This window comes from Lolium perenne, chromosome 4, assembly GCF_019359855.2.
Source record: "Lolium perenne isolate Kyuss_39 chromosome 4, Kyuss_2.0, whole genome shotgun sequence".
NCBI lineage: Eukaryota > Viridiplantae > Streptophyta > Magnoliopsida > Poales > Poaceae > Lolium > Lolium perenne.
The window spans coordinates 191,624,557-191,643,643 of record NC_067247.2 but is presented as its reverse complement, the minus strand read 5'-3'; the positions used below and the strand labels follow the sequence as shown (position 1 = coordinate 191,643,643).

The 19,087-nt window shown below is 44.3% G+C and overlaps 2 protein-coding genes and 1 pseudogene across 4 annotated transcripts; 2 read left to right on the top strand and 1 right to left on the bottom strand.

Annotated features, from left to right (window-relative positions):
* Positions 1-9,131: 9,131 nt before the first annotated feature.
* On the top strand, positions 9,132-9,879 carry LOC127347600 (BTB/POZ and MATH domain-containing protein 2-like; annotated as a pseudogene).
* A 3,362-nt stretch (positions 9,880-13,241) lies between these two features.
* On the top strand, positions 13,242-14,321 carry LOC127347601 (BTB/POZ and MATH domain-containing protein 2-like). The gene has a single exon (XM_051373767.2). It carries the CDS (start codon positions 13,242-13,244, stop codon positions 14,319-14,321), a length of 1,080 nt encoding a protein of 359 aa, XP_051229727.1.
* A 395-nt stretch (positions 14,322-14,716) lies between these two features.
* Positions 14,717-17,883, bottom strand: LOC127295335 (mitochondrial ATP-independent inner membrane protease subunit 1a). 3 transcript variants are annotated; one of them, XM_051325268.2, is made up of 5 exons: positions 17,669-17,882; positions 17,359-17,583; positions 16,207-16,317; positions 15,069-15,120; positions 14,717-14,961 (listed from the first exon to the last, which is right to left on the bottom strand). In XM_051325268.2, the coding sequence occupies exons 1-4, from the start codon at positions 17,795-17,797 to the stop codon at positions 15,076-15,078; spliced, it is 510 nt and encodes a 169-aa protein (XP_051181228.1). In that variant the 5' UTR covers positions 17,798-17,882; the 3' UTR covers positions 14,717-14,961; positions 15,069-15,075. The 3 variants fall into 3 exon arrangements, with proteins under 3 accessions (XP_051181228.1, XP_051181227.1, XP_051181230.1); XM_051325267.1 differs by having other exon boundaries at positions 14,717-14,957; positions 17,669-17,880; XM_051325270.1 differs by lacking the exons at positions 14,717-14,961; positions 15,069-15,120 and adding an exon at positions 15,127-15,710 and having other exon boundaries at positions 17,669-17,883.
* Between the last annotated feature and the right edge of the window lie 1,204 nt (positions 17,884-19,087).

Sequence of the window (19,087 nt, the reverse complement as noted above, 5' to 3'; positions counted from 1 at the left end):
CAAAGTTGCAACTTTATAACAAGTTCAACAATCTCCACTTAGCCATTTTGGCCAAATTTTGAATTCTAATTTTTCCACCACCACCTCAATTCACCTCTGGTCATTTACAACTTATCTCAACACTCACTTTTCAAAAACATTCACCATTTGAATTATTTCCATTTTGGATAATTTTGTATTTTCCAAAATTGAACACTATTCACACACTATAGCAAATAGTGATCTACTCAAACAAACCTACCCTAACCAACCCTAATTGGTTCCCTGGTTCCTTCTAACCATAAATGAAACATAGTGGAGCTAAGGAGGAGGAGATAGCTTGCATGGCATGGCCATGCCGGCCATGGCACCACCATGCCGAGCCTCCCCTCTCCCCCCTTCACTCTCTGCCCTGGCCCCTGCGCCACAGCACGCCACCGCACCGCCTAGCCTCGCCTAGCACCGCCCTGGTCGACGAAGACGTCGACAACACCCGGACGACGCGTGCCCAAACCGGCCCTGGATGCCGCTCGCGTCGCGACCATGCGCGCCATGGACGCGCACTGGCCACGCGCCGCGCAGCCTCTCCGCCCACGCCCTGGACCCCCTGCGAGCACGTTGAGCATCTGCGTGACACCGCGACGCTGTTGGACATGCCCTCGACCACGACCCGTGCTCGCCGTCGCCGGAGAAGCCAACTCTGGTCCGCCGCGGACGCGACGGACATGGAAGCAATGCGACCAACCTAGCAGCCGCCCGACCCCGCTGTCGCCGCCAATAGCATCGCCAGGAGCCGCAGAACACTGCCACCACCTCGCCTAGCCCAACCGCTCGCCGAAATCGCCGCGAGCATGTCGACCTCGCCGCAGCCCCACGGTCACTCGCTCGCCTATAAAAGGAGAGCTCCGTTCGTCGAACGGAGCACACCAGCACACTCCCCTCTCCTCACTCGACCGCCTGAGCCACTCCACCCTTGACATTGCCCACGGACTCCACCCAATCGCCACCTCACTGCCGACGGACGCCGCGGAAGCTCGCCGCCGATTGGAGCCACCCCAGGACGAGCCGCCGGTACCAGGAGAACCGCCGTCGTCCACATCTACATCACGCACATTGCCAGCCACCGCGGGAGCCCTGGTTAGCACTCCCACCCCCTAGGTCCACCGCCAGCACGTCGGGTTCTCGTCGGAGAAGACGATGAACCTCGACCGTCCGATGTGCTTCTAATCCAACGCCCCACCTTAAAACGTACCGGTTCGGGTTTTAACAGCCACTGACGCGTGGACCCCACGCTGTCAGCACGCCGCGCGTCTGTGGACCGTGGTGGGCTGGAGTGGGCCGTTTTAATTCAAATCGGCCCAGCTTCGTTTTCCCGCCGGCCCTTTAATTCAAAATTCGTTTAAATCTTTTCCATCCAAATTCAATACTGCCCAAACTTTGAAATTAAATAGTTTCAAATTGGCTAAACCAAATTTAGTGAATTTGATATTGTTGGAAAGCCACTGAAATTCCCTACAAAATGCCACTGGCCTCATGGTCAATTTCTTTGTAGAATTAATTTGACAAAAATAACAAGACAGGGACTTTTCCCTATTCAAATAATTCTTAAAAATCAACCAAAATAGATATTAAGTTAATTCCAACTCTAATAGCTCACATTTGACTTACACTAATTGTTTATGCAATAAAATGGTGTGGTCACCTTGCATGATCATGCCATGGTTTAATGAATGGATATTTTGACTAGTTTAACTAGTTGATATTATCCAAAACTATTAAGGTTAAATTGTGTGAAGTCTTATACTTCATTTAAACTTGTCTCACATGAATTCATGGGATGTTTGGACCCCTGGTCCCAAACTCTCTTATATGAATTACTTGAGATTTAAATCAAATAGAATGTTATTTAAATGGTATGAGGTGATCCACCTCATTTAAATCATTTTCCCAAATGATGATGATGAACATTTGACTTAGGTCAATATGAGTTCATCCATGATTGTTGGAGAAATTAAATCTTAAGAAGATTTCAATGAGAGGAGATTATTTCTCAAGAACCCTATGGAAACTATCATTTACATATGAAATACAAAGTCCATTTAAATCCCCCAACCCTTGCACCCTAGTTTATTTATTTGGTGTGCATAGAGTAGTTTGTGTGTTTATTTGTGATGTATGGAATAGCCATTGAATTAGTGAGTAATTATACTCGTATTCAAATTTAGACGGTAGCACCGGAGAGTACGCCGAAGAAGAAGGTTGCTACCAGGAGGAGGAGGAGGAACAGTTTGAGAACTACCAAGGCAAGCTTTACTCTTGCAAGTTACTACAAGCTAATAATCTTGCAAGGTGCAAAGCCCCTTGGGGCAAGGCACCAGGTTTCTTATCTTTTCTTATGTGAACCCATCCCAAGTTTTTACTTTACAAGTTCTTACTTGTTTTCTAAATGAGTTACTTTTATAGTTAACTTTGGTCAAAATACAAGTTGGTTATTAGAGTAGTGAGATAGTCTCTTTCAAGCAAAGCAAGGTAGCACCCCTCATGAATTAGAGCTAGTGCTAATGAACTAAACTTGACTACTCTAGATGGGAACCATGTGAATTTGAAAGGATTTTGAAACCTTGGAATGAAGATGCATTCCATTGAATGATTTTTGAAGGTGAATATGACCAAGAGAAGATAGTGATTTTTGATAAAACATGATGTTGGTTTGAATGCGATACCTTTCCAATTATCAAGTACCCCCACAATACCTGATTATGGGTAGGGCTTAACTGGAAGTTTATGCGTCTTAGTATGGGTTCCCTCTAAACAAGCGTCATCGGGGTTATGCCGAAAGCTGCCTCTACCACAAAAGAAACAATACGATATGATGCGAAATGAGGTGAATGTCCGGCCCAAGCCCTGTGCAGTTCCCAGGCTGACTGACTGTCTTCACTGGGAGGCCAAGCTCATGGGGAGAGGTGCTCATACTAGGGTTCGTAAGTGAAAGGTTATGGTTGATGATCCGCGTACTGTGTTACGATTATTCGGGGAAATCCCGACAGATGAAATCAAATGTTGTGGCACAAGTGTGCAACCTCTGCAGAGTGTAAACCTATTCGAATAGCCGCGTCCACGGTTACGGACGGTTGGAAAGGCCATACAGTTTCCGATGTCATATCTTTGAAAATGATGTTGAAAGGTGATGGTGAAATGACTTGTGGTGGATTGAATTGAAATCACCACTTGAATGGTGGGAATGACACTAATGTTCCCACTTGAGTTAGTTAGCACTTGAGTAAGCTTTTCTCAAAATTTTGTGAACTAAAACTAGCTTTATGCAAATAAACTAGAGCTTAGCAAACCCTACTAGAATGTCTAGCACTTACATTAGTATTAGTTTGCGAGTACTCAACGTACTCACGGCTTTGTCCCTGGCTATTCAAATGGCCAGAGTATGAAGATGAACAAGGAGATGACCAGCAGGACGCCTACGACAACTAAGCGCCTTCCGACGTCAAGCGTTGGCCTATGGACTAGAGAGTCCTTGTATCTTACGCTTCCGCTATGTTGAACTATGAACTTGTGTTTGTTCGTTGATCAATAGATCAACTATTCGTGTAATATGGATCATGTGATTCCAATTTGTAAGACCTATGGTTTGTAATGAATGATGACTGTGATACTTAACTATTATGCCTCGCAACAACAATATTCCTGGGATTGCGATGTATGACATAATAGGCATTCGGACTTAAAAATCCGGGTGTTGACACAAACTTAGTTGTTGTGTCCTCTTTGAGACTGCATGTAGGTCCTCTCCTCCTCGGGTCCTACATGTCATCAGACAAAGGAGGAGAATCATGACGAGTCCATCAGATAGCACCACCCCACTCGAGCCCCGCGCCCTCTGTCTCTCTCTCTCTCTCACAAACTCTCCCTCTTCTAAGTTCTTTCTCAGCTCGCCACCGCCACTTCTGACCCACTCCCCTGCTTTTCCATGCGCACGCCTGCACCGGCGTAGGAGACGATGGAGCCCAGCGTACGAGCCTGCACGACGGCGAGCCGCGCGGCAAGGATAGGGGGCACCGGCTGCTTGATTTTGTGCCTTTCGGCCGGCGGCGCCGTCTTCTGACATGGCGCCATCTGCTTCGGCTGGACGCCATCGCTAGGAAAGGAGGAGGAGGGTCGGCATCGCCTGCGACCGACGGATTTCTCCGTCCCCAAGAGCATTCCCGCATCAAGGGCTGAACCCAAGCGATGCGAGCAACAGAGGGCAGCGCTGCGATGGATGGAGCGACGCCTGTTGGCTCGACCTAGAAGTCACTAGGCGACATCGAGGGATTCTCTCACCGCTGCTCCTCCCTCCCCACTGGTGGAGGCCGCCTCTTCCGCAGCCCTGTCCTCACCGGCCCAGCCGCCCAGGCGAAATCAGGTGCTCCTGGCCTCCCCTATTCCTCTCCCCCTCTCCTCACATTTTTCTATGTCTTCCCCGTTCAATCCCCTTTCATAGTTATGTATAAATTATACTGTTCTTAATTTCAGTTATTTTGTTGCATAGCTCATTGCTATTTATTTTTCAAATTTTGACAGTGTGATTGACCGACTAGCTTGGGTTTGTTTGTGGGTATTTTAGTTTTATTTACAATTCTGTGTTTGATGCAAACATGAGTCCTGCATGTGCAGGGAAGGAGTTGGGAGACTTCCTAAAATTTTGGTAAAGAACAGGGTGATCTTTTCTTCTTCTCGTATGCTCTTGCCATCCCTTTTCTGATTTTTTTTCTTGTTGGTTGCTCCAGGCACGAGGAGTGCATACACATGTAGGAAATATAAGAGGAGGAAGAAGCTACAATAGAAAATTTCTGAAGAAGAAGCCGAAGGTTTCATATTAACCTCTTGCTTTGCATAATAAACCATTATAAGCTCCTTTTGTAAATCATGTCGTAGTTTACCCATCTCCCCAAAAGAATGTGATATCAGATGCATAATTGTTCATTCAGATTTAATCTTCAGTAGAGTATCAACCACCCAAGATGAATTTTACAGACTTAGGCTTTACATTTTTATTTTTTGGTTATTGAATCTGTTTCATAATAGCAACTGCATGTGTTCATATATATAACCTGTAATAAGGATTTTCTACTTTCCAAGATTTGGGCGAAGGTAAAAGCAAAGATTTAAAGATGTTCATTTATCTGAATGTCACCCTTACTTTGTTGCTCTGATTGGAAGGTATAATGGAAATACGCCCCCTATCACCCTTCCATTTTCCTTTGATTCATATATGTGACCCCTGCGTTGATTTCTGTTGGCTTGGTTTGATACCTGCTTGATTTTGTCCAGGTCAGGAAGTATTGTGCTGTGGTGGTGGTCTGCTATCAAAACCAAAGTGGCATGCATGTAGAAATATGTACCGAGAATATTATTCCTCCCCTGCAGATGTACCAACATGTAGATTTACCAAAAGGTTTGTTTATTTACAAATTGTTTGAGCAGTTTTCCCAATTTATAACAATGCATATGTGTTTGTGTCTATCTAGCATTACATTGCACATATGAAATTCAATTCAATTAATGCTCCAAACAAACCCAATGGTTTTGAGGCGGCCATTTGTGTCAACTGATCATATGCCATTGTATGTATCAGTTCACTAAGCACCAAACTGTATAAATAGAGTTTTATCAATAACATATATTCTTTGCATTATGTTCTTAGTGCTATTAGCTCAAGGCCATTGCTATTTTATTTTGGCTACAGCAAGGTGTTTCAAATTTCCCCACTATTATTTATTTACATCTGCTACTAATAACTTTGTATCTAAAAATAGTTCAACTGTTTTTTCTTATATATGCTGGTTGATCTGTATATGTTACAATGGTTTGTTCTAAATTAATTCTGCATGCTCATAGAAATCCGTTTCTTGTCTCATATACCGTGAACCAAAATAATCCTAAATAATAATTAAAGGTGAGTTTTATTTTTCCACAACAAAATTAGTGGAGGACTGCTTCTCTTCTTACTTAACCTATATATCAGTTACATATGTGTGCACATATACCACGTAACTAGCTATTACCATTGTGGTTTACTGCCTGGTGGTCCTGTGTGTTTATTTTAATTTGTGCTCTTTCCACTGGCCTGCTGCTTATTGCTTTTCATTTTAGGTTGTAAGTGCTATACACTCCTCAGTCTAAGACAAATCCAGCAAGTCCTTTATTTCAAGTTGACTATGCTAACATTAGCCAAGTTTGCAATTTGATAGTGCACACTACCTTCCATTGGTGTATTTGAAAGCTACTGAGCTTTGCCGATCAATCTATCTAGAGTTTTATTCTCTTATTTTCTTGCTCATTGCCATGTTCACTTATGCTTCTCACTTATTTGTTTTGCACATATGCTATTCAGTGTGTCATTTTGTGAAGTGTGAGCTGTCTTTGCATGTCTGCTGATTCCATGAGGTAAAACTTGGCATCAAGTTACTTTATTTTCCAGCATGGTCCTTTTCACTTGTAGAATGTGTAATATGGTGTTTCTTATATTTCTTATGCATAGAAACTATTTAGCGTGCATTTACCCACCTACTTGAGCAATTGATGAATGTGTTGTGTTCACAAGAATAGTGGTACGACTTAGTGCAATGAGTGAGAATCTTGAAAAAATACAAGAACTATGTGACAAAATGTCTTCATAATGATGAGAAACATGCATGTGTGGTCTTGGCTCATCAATCCATTCTGATAATGCACAAGGGGACAATTAATATTTTTTTGGGTACAAAGCTATGTTCATGTGACACATTTGGGTTGTTTGGAATTTGTAAGAGGAAATTGAGCGAGTTACGGCCACACTAGGATAAATATGTCACTTTTATGGTTATTTTGTTAGTTTTGTCCTGATTTTGCATGTGTTCTATTAAGTTATGCCAACCAGCCATTTGCTGATTTTACAATTATCTCAGCTTGCTTGTTGTTTGTCATCAAGTGTTTTGACAAGGGTCGTTGACAATGTCTTGCTAACGTTCACAGATGGATTGACGTAAATTGGTGCATGTCTATAGTTTATGCATGTCATCAAGCGTATAGAGAAAAGGATGGTAATATGTCCAAGTAATATACAAAGCATTGTTCCAGGGAGGCGGAGACTTATGCATACCTTAATCATCTTGGAACATCGGTCGATGATATTTGCAAGATATAGTGCCCTGAAATAATACTTCAGTCTAGCATAGTTCGGAGTTCATGCTGCTTCTAAATTTCTTTCATGTGAGCATCTTTTGTCTATGAACTTCTAAAGCACGTCTGTTAAGTCTTGCTCATCTTTCCATAGGAATTTCTTTCACGTAAGAATCATGACCCATGTGAACTATATAAGATGTTGTTTTGTACTTCTTGTTCTAAATTAATTGTTACATATGTAGCTAGACAAAGCTGCGTCAATTAATTTGGAACGGAGGAAGTATTCCATTGAATGCAAAACTAAATGCAAGTGTATGTTCCGTTCACAATTTTTTTTCTTACAGTTAGGCAGGCTAGATATGGGGAGTTCTGTTTACAAGCAGAGCAATCAGAAATTGATTAACCAGTAGACTGATAGATTTTCATGTGCGAAATAAAAATATAATACCTTGCAAGGAGTATGAAGGTAAGTAATTGGATTGCTACTTTCCGGCCAGGAGGCGCCCCAAGGGGCGCCCCAGCCACTAGTAGCGCATAAAACCCCTGGGGGCATACAGCACCTAGCGTGTACATTTGCCCACCCTCATATGCACGAGTGTTGGATTCACTGTTCACCATAATCATGTTGTCGGCAACAGCCAGATTTACGTCAGGTTAGTGCAATTATCTTTAGGCTGGTTACTAGTCTAGGTAACTACCTTTATAGTGGGGAGTAACTTAGACTAGTAACATATGTCATGTTACTAGTCTAGGTAACTACCTTTATAGTATGTGGTTTCATTCATTGTATCATTTATTATATTTTAGACTCATCTTGCCTTGAGGTGTGTGATGTTACCATTTCACTTTTTTTCTTCATTTATTAGCATGCCATGTCACCAAAATGTCTTGAGATGTGTGATGTTACTAGCTATGTTACTCCCACTATGAGCAGTTTTAGATTGTTGTTTTGTCAAGATGATTAAGTCAGACCCGTAGCACGAGTCAATTCGCTTATAGTCCAAGTCATGTGGTACAGACTTACGAGCAGCTGCCGCTCTTGTCATTTCAAGTTATAACGTATCGAAACTTTTCCCTGCATAATCTTGCATTTAAGAAGGCAAGTTCATATGTCATTTGATTATTTTTATCAAACTATATGCAAAGTACTATACTTATCACTCCTGCATTGAAAATCAAAACATTACTTTACAATTATGAATATGGCTATGTGGTGGACAATGAAACTATGGTATGTGTTGATGGTGGAGGTTTCATTGCAAGGGTACTACTCATCTAGGACTAATTACCAATACCGTCTAGTATTCTAGCGTCGTACATATCGCGTTAACCATGAGATCTATAATGGCTCTGGGGAAGTCAGCTGTATCTTTTTCCTTCTGCATATCAACGTACTTGATAAAGTCTGGCTGGGTGTTGCGAGAACACTGCAGCGGTTGGGAAATCCCTTAAATCCCTATCCTTGAGGATGAGTGCACTCTACCGTCTATGATGTATTGTACATAGTACATCGTGGGTAAAGCCGTTTTACCGGGAGAAGTCTACCGGGGATGTGTGGATGGACAAAAGGGTGGGTATGCAGAATCGCGGAGAAGGCAGTAATTGGCTTGGTTCTTACACCTGGCCTCACACCAAGGAAGTGTGGACGGTTTGCGCGCCCGGTTGGCAACAAGGATAAGTTCTCTTAAGGGAAAACTAATGCACCTCTGCAGAGTGTATTGAATTGTGACTGTCACTCCCTATTCCAGGAAGGGAACTACGAACCCGGCAGGAAAGGAACTCCGTGATGTTCTGGTCAACCTGTGAAGACTAGCGGCATAGTTTTCAAAATAAAATAAATCTTTTGAAATTTAAATAATTTAAAATTTAAATTTGCACAAAAAAAATTCCGAACTATTTTTTCTCCATTCTATTTGTTATTTTCGAGTGACCTGCAAAAAAAAAAATCGAAATATTACACAATTTGGAAGGTCCAAAAAAGACAAAGTTGAAAAATGTGTGATCTCACCCCGGAGAAATCGGTTTACCTGAAGGATGATCTCTTCATTGTCAGGTGTGATCTCACCGTGCTAAGCATCTTCTCCGAGCTCGATCTGCTGGGTGACCTGCCGGTGCCACCGTCCGACATGCACCAGCACTTCGGCGAGCTCCTCTCCGGCGGGGAAGGGACGGATGTGACGCTGGAGGTCGGCGACGTGACCTTCGGTGCGCACAGGTGCGTGCTCGCTGCTCGGTCGTCAGTCTTCAAGGCGGAGTTCAATGGTTCGGAGAAGACGGACGCCTCTGTTCGCATGGAGGATACGAAGAAGAACGGAAGGTAAGGTCTTCAAGCCAATGCTCCACTTCATCTACACGGACTCGCTGCCACAGGTAGAGGAGAGCGATGCAGTTGTGATGGCTCAGCATTTGCTTGTACTGGCGGACAGGTATAACCTTGAGAGGCTCAAGTCCATCTGTGAAGGCACGTCGTTGTGCCGCTTCATGGACACGACCACCACAGCTACTACATTGGCGCTAGCAGAGCAGCATGGTTGCCCCGGACTCAAGGCTACATGCTTCAAGTTCCTCGAGTCTCCAGGCAACCTCAAGGCAGTCATGGCGAGCGACGGCTTTGCCCATCTGATGAAAAGCTGGCCTTCTTTCCACAAGGAGCTGGCTGCTCCCCTCATCGTAGCTAACATGAGCCTTCGAGAGCACGCCAAGAGCCTGGCACAGTTTCATAGAAGTATTAGTAGAAATTAGTTTACAAGAAGCTGATTATGCTTTTGCGCATAAAAGGTAGTCGCCAGAACTCCACTCCTAGCTAAGAGGTCAATATCTCATACCGCGGTTAATAGCATTGTACTACTACTGGTAGTTAACTAGTTATTATCGCGAGAAGTCAATATCTCATATCATTGCTACATTTACTATAATTCAGATCGAATGCTGAAAGATAAACCTTTTAAAGGTTAGCTAGTGTTCTTACGATAAACTCAACTTTGAATGCTCGGAATTATGATGCTTTGCTCCTTGTGACAAGATAAACAAAACATATGCTCATCAATATTGCATATGGCCGGCATTTGTTACCATAACATATATCAAAATCAATACGTAAATGCCACAGATCAGTTATGATTGTGCCGCTGTTGTTTAGTTCTGTGCAGTGTAGCCCAAGGCGATAAAGTCAACTCAAGAGTATTTCGTCTTATAAGAAGCAAATGCTTCAGTGCGCAACTGATAAAGCGCTGTTCCAGCGAAGCACCAAGTTTAGTTCGATCTAAATTTTAAGCTGGTGGCTGAGCAAACTATGCCAAACCTTGATTTCTAGTCGCGTAGCTTCATAATAATTTTGCAAAGCTTCTGCATAATTTCTTCAGATTGAGCTAACATCTGTTACGGTCTTTCATTCTATTAAAAAAGTCTCAGTTGCAAAACCGTACATGAGGTTTTCATCTCATACGGCTCATCCCTTTTGTGCATAGTACTAAGCGAAATAATCTACAGAAAAACAATAGAATTATTCTTATATGAGGTTGGATTTACTTTACAAGAATCACTGACCACGAGGAGCAAAAATAAGAACCATGCCAGGTTCAAAATTGTGAAGTATTGAATAGTAGCATCAAAATGCACCCAAAAATTTAGGGCCTTGTTGCGTCATATGAATTCCCATACATGGTCGCTTAAATCTCTGGCTTGCATCATCTGAATTCCCATATATGGTCGCTAAAATCTCTGGCTTAAACAGTTGTGCAGAAAATGGCAAACAATAACATACAAAAAAGAAAGATAGAGAAAGAAACTAAGAAAATAAGAGGTAACAAGAGTTCAATTTACCTATGTGCTATTGTTTTGAATTAATCAAGCCAATCTCTTTCAGTGGCAAAATCTGAGATTAAACACCATGTCAATACTCACACTTTCGCCAGCAAGGAGAAGTCCAAAGAATTCGCAAAAAAAAGGAGAACTCCAAAGAGATGGAGCTCTAGAAGGATTAGCCAATTCTCATGTTGATGCTGTCGCATTTCACAATACTAATGCATTAAATAGCAGGAAAATGAGCTGGAGCCTAAATGTTGGGTTTACCATAGAGGCATAAACCTCAACTAGTAAAAATAAAGTTATGTGCCATCAATCTAACCAATGAAACGTGGGGTGCTACTATGTGCCACAAAAATATCACTGAATTCACTTCGATAATCAAATTTCGGTCGCACATTAATCGCGAAATACGAGAAACCAAACCTCAACTAGTAAAAATAAAGTTATGTGCCATCAATCTAACCAATGAAACGTGGGGTGCTACTATGTGCCACAAAAATATCACTGAATTCACTTCGATAATCAAATTTCGGTCGCACATTAATCTACGAGAAACCAAGTGCACTATGTTTCTCGGTATGGTATGGGATAGCTCTACTACACCGCAAAGAAGATCAAGCTACCAAAACAAACAAAAATGCAGCTGCGCAGGTTTAGGGATCATAACGGTGTTGCGGGGCTTTTTTCGAAATGGGGGAAATATCGCCCCAGCTTCTGCATCCAAAGGATGCACACTATTTTTTTATTAGATTATTCACAACACCCAAAAGATCAAACTCGAAGCTACCTCGCTAAACCTGAGGGATGAATAGGGTGACAATTCACCAACTCATATCATCCAAAAACCAAATGCCTTCCCAGGCCGCCCAATATCAGATGAAAAGCACATCCAGTCAAGCAGACTCTCAGCATACGCCAACGCACACGCCATAGAAGTTGCTACCGCCGTCTTCCTCGACTTCATCTTCAAGAGAGAGCATCGCATTGACCATGCCAGGTCTGCCATCGATGCCGCCACGGCGCTAGACGACTCCACCATCCTGCGCATGTCCATCACACTGCATCCGTCCCGAGACACCACTGCACCATGCCGCGGCGACTCGACGACGCCGACACAGCAAAAGCACACCGCTCCACCTCAGCACCACCACCATCAGTTGTCTGCTCCGAAAACGATACCCCCAACAGGGAGAACGGCGTTGCGCGCCGCCGTCGCCCGATCCGGGAGACCCGGGTCTAGGGTTTCCCCTGGAGCATCCCAGGCGAAGAAACGCAGACTGCAGAGACAATGTCTTCAACAAGGTAACGAAGAAAGGCACCGCCATCATCCGCCATGACCGAAGTCCTGCCGGCTTTCACCGACAGCTGCGCCTCGCCATCGGGGGCTAGGCGACGGATCGCAAGATCCACCACGGCTAGCCACACAACTAGCCGATCTCCTCCGGCGAGAGAGAAGACCACCACCGCGGTGACACGGTCAGCGGAACCTGACGCCCGTCACCTGCCACCAGGTCGGCGCCGTCACCACCATCGCCATCCAGGGCCGCCGCCCTTGGTGCCGTGATCCCTACTCTTGAGGAGGAGCAGCACGAGATCCACCCCCACCCCATCCGCCCGGCCATGCCAAGGCGAGGAAGGAGTAGAGGACCGCGCCAGGGTCCAGGGCCGCGCCGTCGCCCCCACCACCGCCCTCCCGGCGAGGCCACGACGAGGAACGGCGGAGAGGGCTGCGCCGCCATGGCCAGGGCCACGCCGCTGCCCACAACACCGCCCGCGCTGCCATCAACCAGAACCGGGACCATCCCCCCGGCGCGGAGGCGTGCCTCCTACCGCCGCACCAGGGGACCACGCGGTGCGGGGCTGCACCTCGATCACGTTGTAGTCTTTACGTAGTCTACGTTAGCTTAATTTTTCCTGAAGAGTGTTTGAGTTAGCATAAGCCAGTTGATTAGTTTTCTAATCAGCTTGGACATGCACGTCAGTTAGAGTCCTAGCTATCTAGCTTATCTAGACCGGTTAGTAGTCCTTGTCTTAGTTCGGATGGAATCCTCGATTAGTACTCGTATGCTAGCGAGCAGATTTGATATGTGTACCGAGTCCTAGTTTGAGTACGTTTATTAGGTAGGTGGTCAGGTTTTGCGTGTATAAAAGCGCACTGAAGGTATTGTAGGTTACCGCAAGAGTTATGTTGAGAAAAAAAGAAGAAAAAAAAAATAGAGGTTGCGATTATAAGTTTTCGTGTTCGTCTAGTTCTGTTATGATCAGTCTGTGGGAGAATACCAACACTCTAACCTAACATGTCCAAGTCCGGTCCATCTTCCGATGGGAAGAACGGCGGTGATGCGCCGTCGAGGTCCTCGTCGGCCATCGTCGCCAAGACCGTAGTCGGGTCGCATGACCTCAAGATAAAAGGATACTGCCTAACCAAGGGGCTCGGCAACGGAAAATTCATCACATCTGAAACCTTCGCCGTGGGAGGCCATCGCTGGTATCTGAGATACTACCCCAACGGATGGCGCTCGTCCGACATCGGCTGGGTAAGCTTTATCCTGTTTCTCGACGACAATGACGCCAGCGGAGTTACCGCAGAATACAAGGTCACTCTGCTCGATCAGCACGGGAACCCAGTGCCTTTGTACATGAAAGGCACGCGTAAGACCTTCTCCAGCAAAAAAGCACCTGAAAATTCCCATGCAATCATCTCACACAGGGAGTTGGAGAGATCGGTTTACCTCAAGGATGATGTCTTCAGTATCAGGTGTGATCTCACCCTGCTAAGCATCTTGGCTGAGGTCGCCCCGCCGCTCGACGTGCAGGTGCCAGCGTCCGACCTGCAGCTGCATTTCAGCCAGCTCCTCTCCAGAGGGGAGGGGACGGACGTGACGCTGGAGGTCGGCACCGAGACCTTTGCTGCGCACAGGTGCGTGCTCGCTGCTCGGTCGTCAGTCTTCAGGGCGGTGTTCCTCGGCTCGATGAAGGAGAAGGCGGATGCTCGTGTTCGCATCGAGGATACGGAAGCTAATGTCTTCAAGGCCATGCTCCACTTCATCTACACAGACTCGCTGCCACTTGTAGAGGAGAGCGACGCAGTTGTCATGGCTCAGCATTTGCTTGTAGTGGCGGATAGGTATAACCTCGAGAGGCTCAAGTGTATCTGTGATGCCACATTGCGCCGCTACATGGACAGTACCACCACAGCGACTACACTGGCGCTAGCCGAGCAGCATGGTTGCCACGGACTCAAGGATGAGTGCCTCAAGTTCCTCGCTTCTCCAGGCAACTTCAAGGAAGTCATGGCGAGCGACGGCTTTGTGCACCTCATGAAAAGCTGCCCTTCTTTACACAAGGAGCTGGCTGCAAATCTCCCCTCCTCCTAGATAACTTAGCCTACAAATTCATCTTTCTTAGGAGAGGTTAATAGAATTGTACTACAACTATTGTCGCAAGAACTCAGTATATCATATCATTGCTACATTCAGTCGTGCAACTTATATTTGTCCAATTCAAATGCTGAACTATAAACCTTTTAGAGATTAGCTCCTGTTTCTTACAATAATCTAAATTTTGAATGCGCGGAATTCTGCTGTGATTCGATCATGCTCCTTGCGACAAGATTAACAAAGGATTTGCTTATGGCTTTTGTTCCGTGAAATAGCCCGAGGCGATAAAGGCATCTGAAGCGCATTGTCCAATAAACCACTTGTCAGCTCAAATGACAGCTTAAATGGTCTTAACCAGCAAATGCTTCAACGCACAATTGAACAAGCTTAGCTCCAGCAAACCAACAAGCTTAGTTCGATGTAAATGTTAAGATGATGATGGCTGAACAAACTATGTCAAACCTGGTAGTTCCATCAGATTGGATTTACTTTACAAGAGTTACAACACGAGAGACAAAAATATGAACTATGCCAGGTTCAAAATTGAAGTATTGAATAGTAGCATCAAGATGCACCCAAAAATGCAAGGCCTCGTTGCGTCCTATGAATTCCCATATATGGTCGCTTAAATCTCTGGCTTTGGCAATTGCGCAAAAATTGGCAAACAATAAATTAATATATACAAAAAAGGAATATAAAGAAGAAGGAATATAGAAAATAAGAGGTAACAAGAGTTCAATTTACCTCTGTGCTATTGTTTTGAATCAATCAAACCAAACCGTTTCAGTGGCAAAATCTGAGATCAAACACCCTGTCAATACTAACTCTCACCAGCAAGGAAAATTCAGAGATAAGAGCTCTAGAGAGATTACGCCAATTCTCATGCTGATGCTGTCACATTTCACTGTTGACTAATGCATTCAATAAATAGTAGCAGGAAAAGGAGCTGGAGCCCAAATGTTGGGTTTCCTACCATAGAGGGATAAACCTCATTCAACTAGTTAATACAAGCAAGATAAGGCCTAGTCAGGCCAGTCCACATTTAGTGAGTAAACACTAAACATTGTTCGAACTTCCAGAACATGCAAAAATTAAACATTATGGCTTATGAGATCAAGTAAAATTACACGTATACACTGATATCCAGTGTGTGAAGTTAATTATGATGACACAGTAGCCAAATAACAATGCCAATGCAGTAGCGAAATACAATTGTTAGCTGACCTAACCACAGAATTTATCCAAGTAATTTAACTGTACTGATTACAACTGTTCAGCTTACACACTAGACACTGGTATCTAGGAAACTCAGCAGCTTCAGAGTCCCTCGAGTAAGTTCTAGCATTACAGAATACTTGTATTATATACCTAAGGCTATATTGCCCCCTGAGAAGAAAAGAGATTTTCTTTAGAACCTGATCGCTAGATCAACCAAGACCCAGGATACTCGATCACTCTAAAATTCATTATATTTGGCCTAGAGCGATAATATTCTGTAATATATGTAATCACTTGTTTGCTCCCAATGATAATCATTAGTCATATTTGGTCAATACCGTGATTATGGGGACTAAACCTGGGAATGTCAGAAGACTGATGCACTTGAAGCTCAGTTTTGGCCCAAAATAATTATTATCACTAATAGCCCAAATATCGAGAAAAGCTATAACATGCCAGTTACAGTTTTAAATGGTTTACTCGAAAAATAAGTTTAATAGCTAACAATGCCAACAACAAAGGTTGAGCTCTAAGTAGATGCGAAAGCTGATGTCGCAATTTTAAACTGCATACATAATATTACAAGGTACAGCACCGCACGGAAGCTTCCATCAGTCTCTTATTAAGTTAACGAGGAAGCAAAGCAGAGAAGAACTTATCATACCCGACAGCAGATCTTCCCATTTACGAGACCATAAGGCAGAGGTCCAAACTGCCTTGAGTCTGTAGAATTATGAATATTGTCACCCTGCACCCAAATGTGACCTTTTGGTACCTACAATTATATAATATTGGGAGTAAGAGAAATTGCTGTATAAAAGAATAAGAGCATTTGACAAGAAAATGGCACATAACAAAAGGAATGCAAGACTAAACAAAGCATGGGAATTGTCGTGTTCCAAACTTTCACCTAGGGGTACACTAAAACTGCAGGGAACAAACAGAGCAATTAACATACAATCAGACACATTAAACAAGCTGAATTTTGTGCTACTGATCATCATCTCAAGGATAAGAAGTGAATATTCTAATGGTTTAATAGTGCTGGCGTCTTTTTAGCTTGTAAATTTTTCTATCAAAACTCAAGTGTATGTGTTGTGTAGAAGTGAAGTTTAGCTATCTCATTCTTCTCTTCGCATTTTTCCATCTTTCCTATTACCTGAATAAGAACAGATCCTTCCCTTTCTTATTTTTTGCTTTCCATTAATTCTTTGATTTACCCTATATCATTTGCTAAGAACAGATGCTATACTTTGCCTTTCCCTACCCCTTTTAGTTCCATTGTCCACCTTTTTCTACAACTGAGAAGAACAGATGCTATACTCTTTCCAAGTTTTAATTCAGGTTAGCACAATATGTTTTTGTCAAAGTTGGGCAGCACTTGTCTTCTGTCAAAGTAACTTATTCTTCTTCCCCTACCATGTGGGCTTGTGAAGCTTGTCCTTCAGGAATTCAGAACAAGCTTCTTGTGGTTCTCCTACCCTGTGGTGTTGTGAGGTAACTGATAATACCCTTTTCCACAAATACCATCAGTGATTCGTAGGTTATGTCATAATGACCCGATACCAAATTGCTACAAATCTAGGAAATCACAAACCATATCTGGACGACAACAAAATAACATTGACATTATGCTTTCCTAAGTCTGCACAAGATGGCGTCAAGCATCTGAAAGCTGGGACCCAAAATCTCTAGCGTCAGTGCACTATAACAAGCTCAGAGTTTTCCAAAAAAAAAAAAATAGCAGCATCAAATTCGAAACCCAATCTAGTTTGTGGGTCCCTCGGATCCAGCAGTACTAGCTTAGTCGACTTACCACGACGGTCTTGGAGACATCGCTGTTGGCGGGATCGACGAGGTAGGTGACGGTGTCGCCCTCCATCCCGAGCACGCGCTTGATGACCGTCTTCCGCGGGTCCTCCGGCGAGACGAATTGCACGACGTCCCCGGGCGACACCCAGCCGTACCGCGCGCTCAACTTGTCGGCGACCACCAGATCCCCCATTATGTTGATCGCCGGCAGCATGCTGGGGCCCCGTGGCTGCAGCAACGAGAGATCGAGAGAGCACGTCAGGGCGACGAGAGCGCGCGGACAGGAGGTGGGAAGGGGCAGGCAGGAGTCGTACGTATGTGAGGCTGACGACGCGCTCGTCGATGACGGTGACGCCGCATCCAACAACGACGGCGCGGGAGATGGCACTCTCGACGATGGCGCGCCACGGGGCGCTGGCAAGGCGCCGCACGAAACGGGACATGGCGGCGGCGGCGACGGCGACGAAGGTGGAAGAGTTTCTCCTTTGGTTCCCCTTTTTCTCGTACGAAGGGCCGCCTGTATTTTGGGCCGGCGATATCTTCGGATCCTTAGTATGGGGCTGTAGCGCTAGTAGGCCCATTGAGCTCGTATCCATGCAAGTCCGATTGAGTTCGTGGAACGTGTTTTTTTTTTTCTTTTTCAAAAGGGGAAGAAAGGCCGGCCTCTACACCAAAGCGATGCATACAGCTTCTATTTAGATTTTACTAGTTGAATGCCCGTGCTTCGTCACGGCTCCTTACCTTATGCCTAGTATTACTCATGTTACACATGCGAACAATGCACATAAATATTTAAGTACACAAAAAAAACCACATAGTGTTTAGTTCACATAATCGGGTGTAATATGTATAACATGCAAGGACATTTATATTATCTCTCATTTATTAAAAGCCATTCTCCCAAAGGTATTCTCACACATCATTAGGAATATTGTCATCAACTTCATTTGCGTGGTATTTGAGCACATGTATCAAAAACTTCTTCCTCAACTCCAACTATCTTGCACAAGCAATAGATGGTGTTAGAATTAAGTTTTTCCATAAAAACATAAGAATGTGAACATATAATACTCACATGTGTAAATTGGATGAAAAAATCTTTTACCATCCCACAAGTGCATAAAAGTAAAGACTAAGTAACCAAATAAGTTTCTGCAAACAAATTAAGTATAATTTGTGGAAAATATTGGAACCCTAGAATATTGTGTATTGTATTCCATGACCCTTTGGGGGTATATATAGAAGTACAAGAGGAGGGGGTAGACTTGTAGTACAAGATGATCAATCCTAGTCTTACGTATACACCCCTACATGTTATACATCTAACATCCCCCCTCAGTCGTAGCGGGAGTGAAGCGGACGCTTGCGACTGGATTTGAAGCTCGCGCTACCATCTTCTTCTCCTCCTTGTCATCACCGGCGTCCCCTTCCGGTACCTCCTCTTCCCTCCCGCAGTCACAGCGGGAGTGTCGTGGACGCAAGTGACGACGCGGACGTTGTTGACTGGAGTTCTTGAGTTGCCGTAGACGTTTTGTTGATGTCGATGTCGAGGTAGCCGAGCGTGATGTAGCCGTGGTCGAGGTGTGGTCGATGTCGTAGTCGTCATATGTGGTGTAGCCGTATTCGCCGAAGGCGCAAAAAATTGCGCGTTTTTGGTCGTAGGGTTTTAGGTTTTGCGCGGCAGCGGCAGCGGTTCTGCGGCGGCGGCGGGTTTTGTTGTAGCGCGGCGGCGG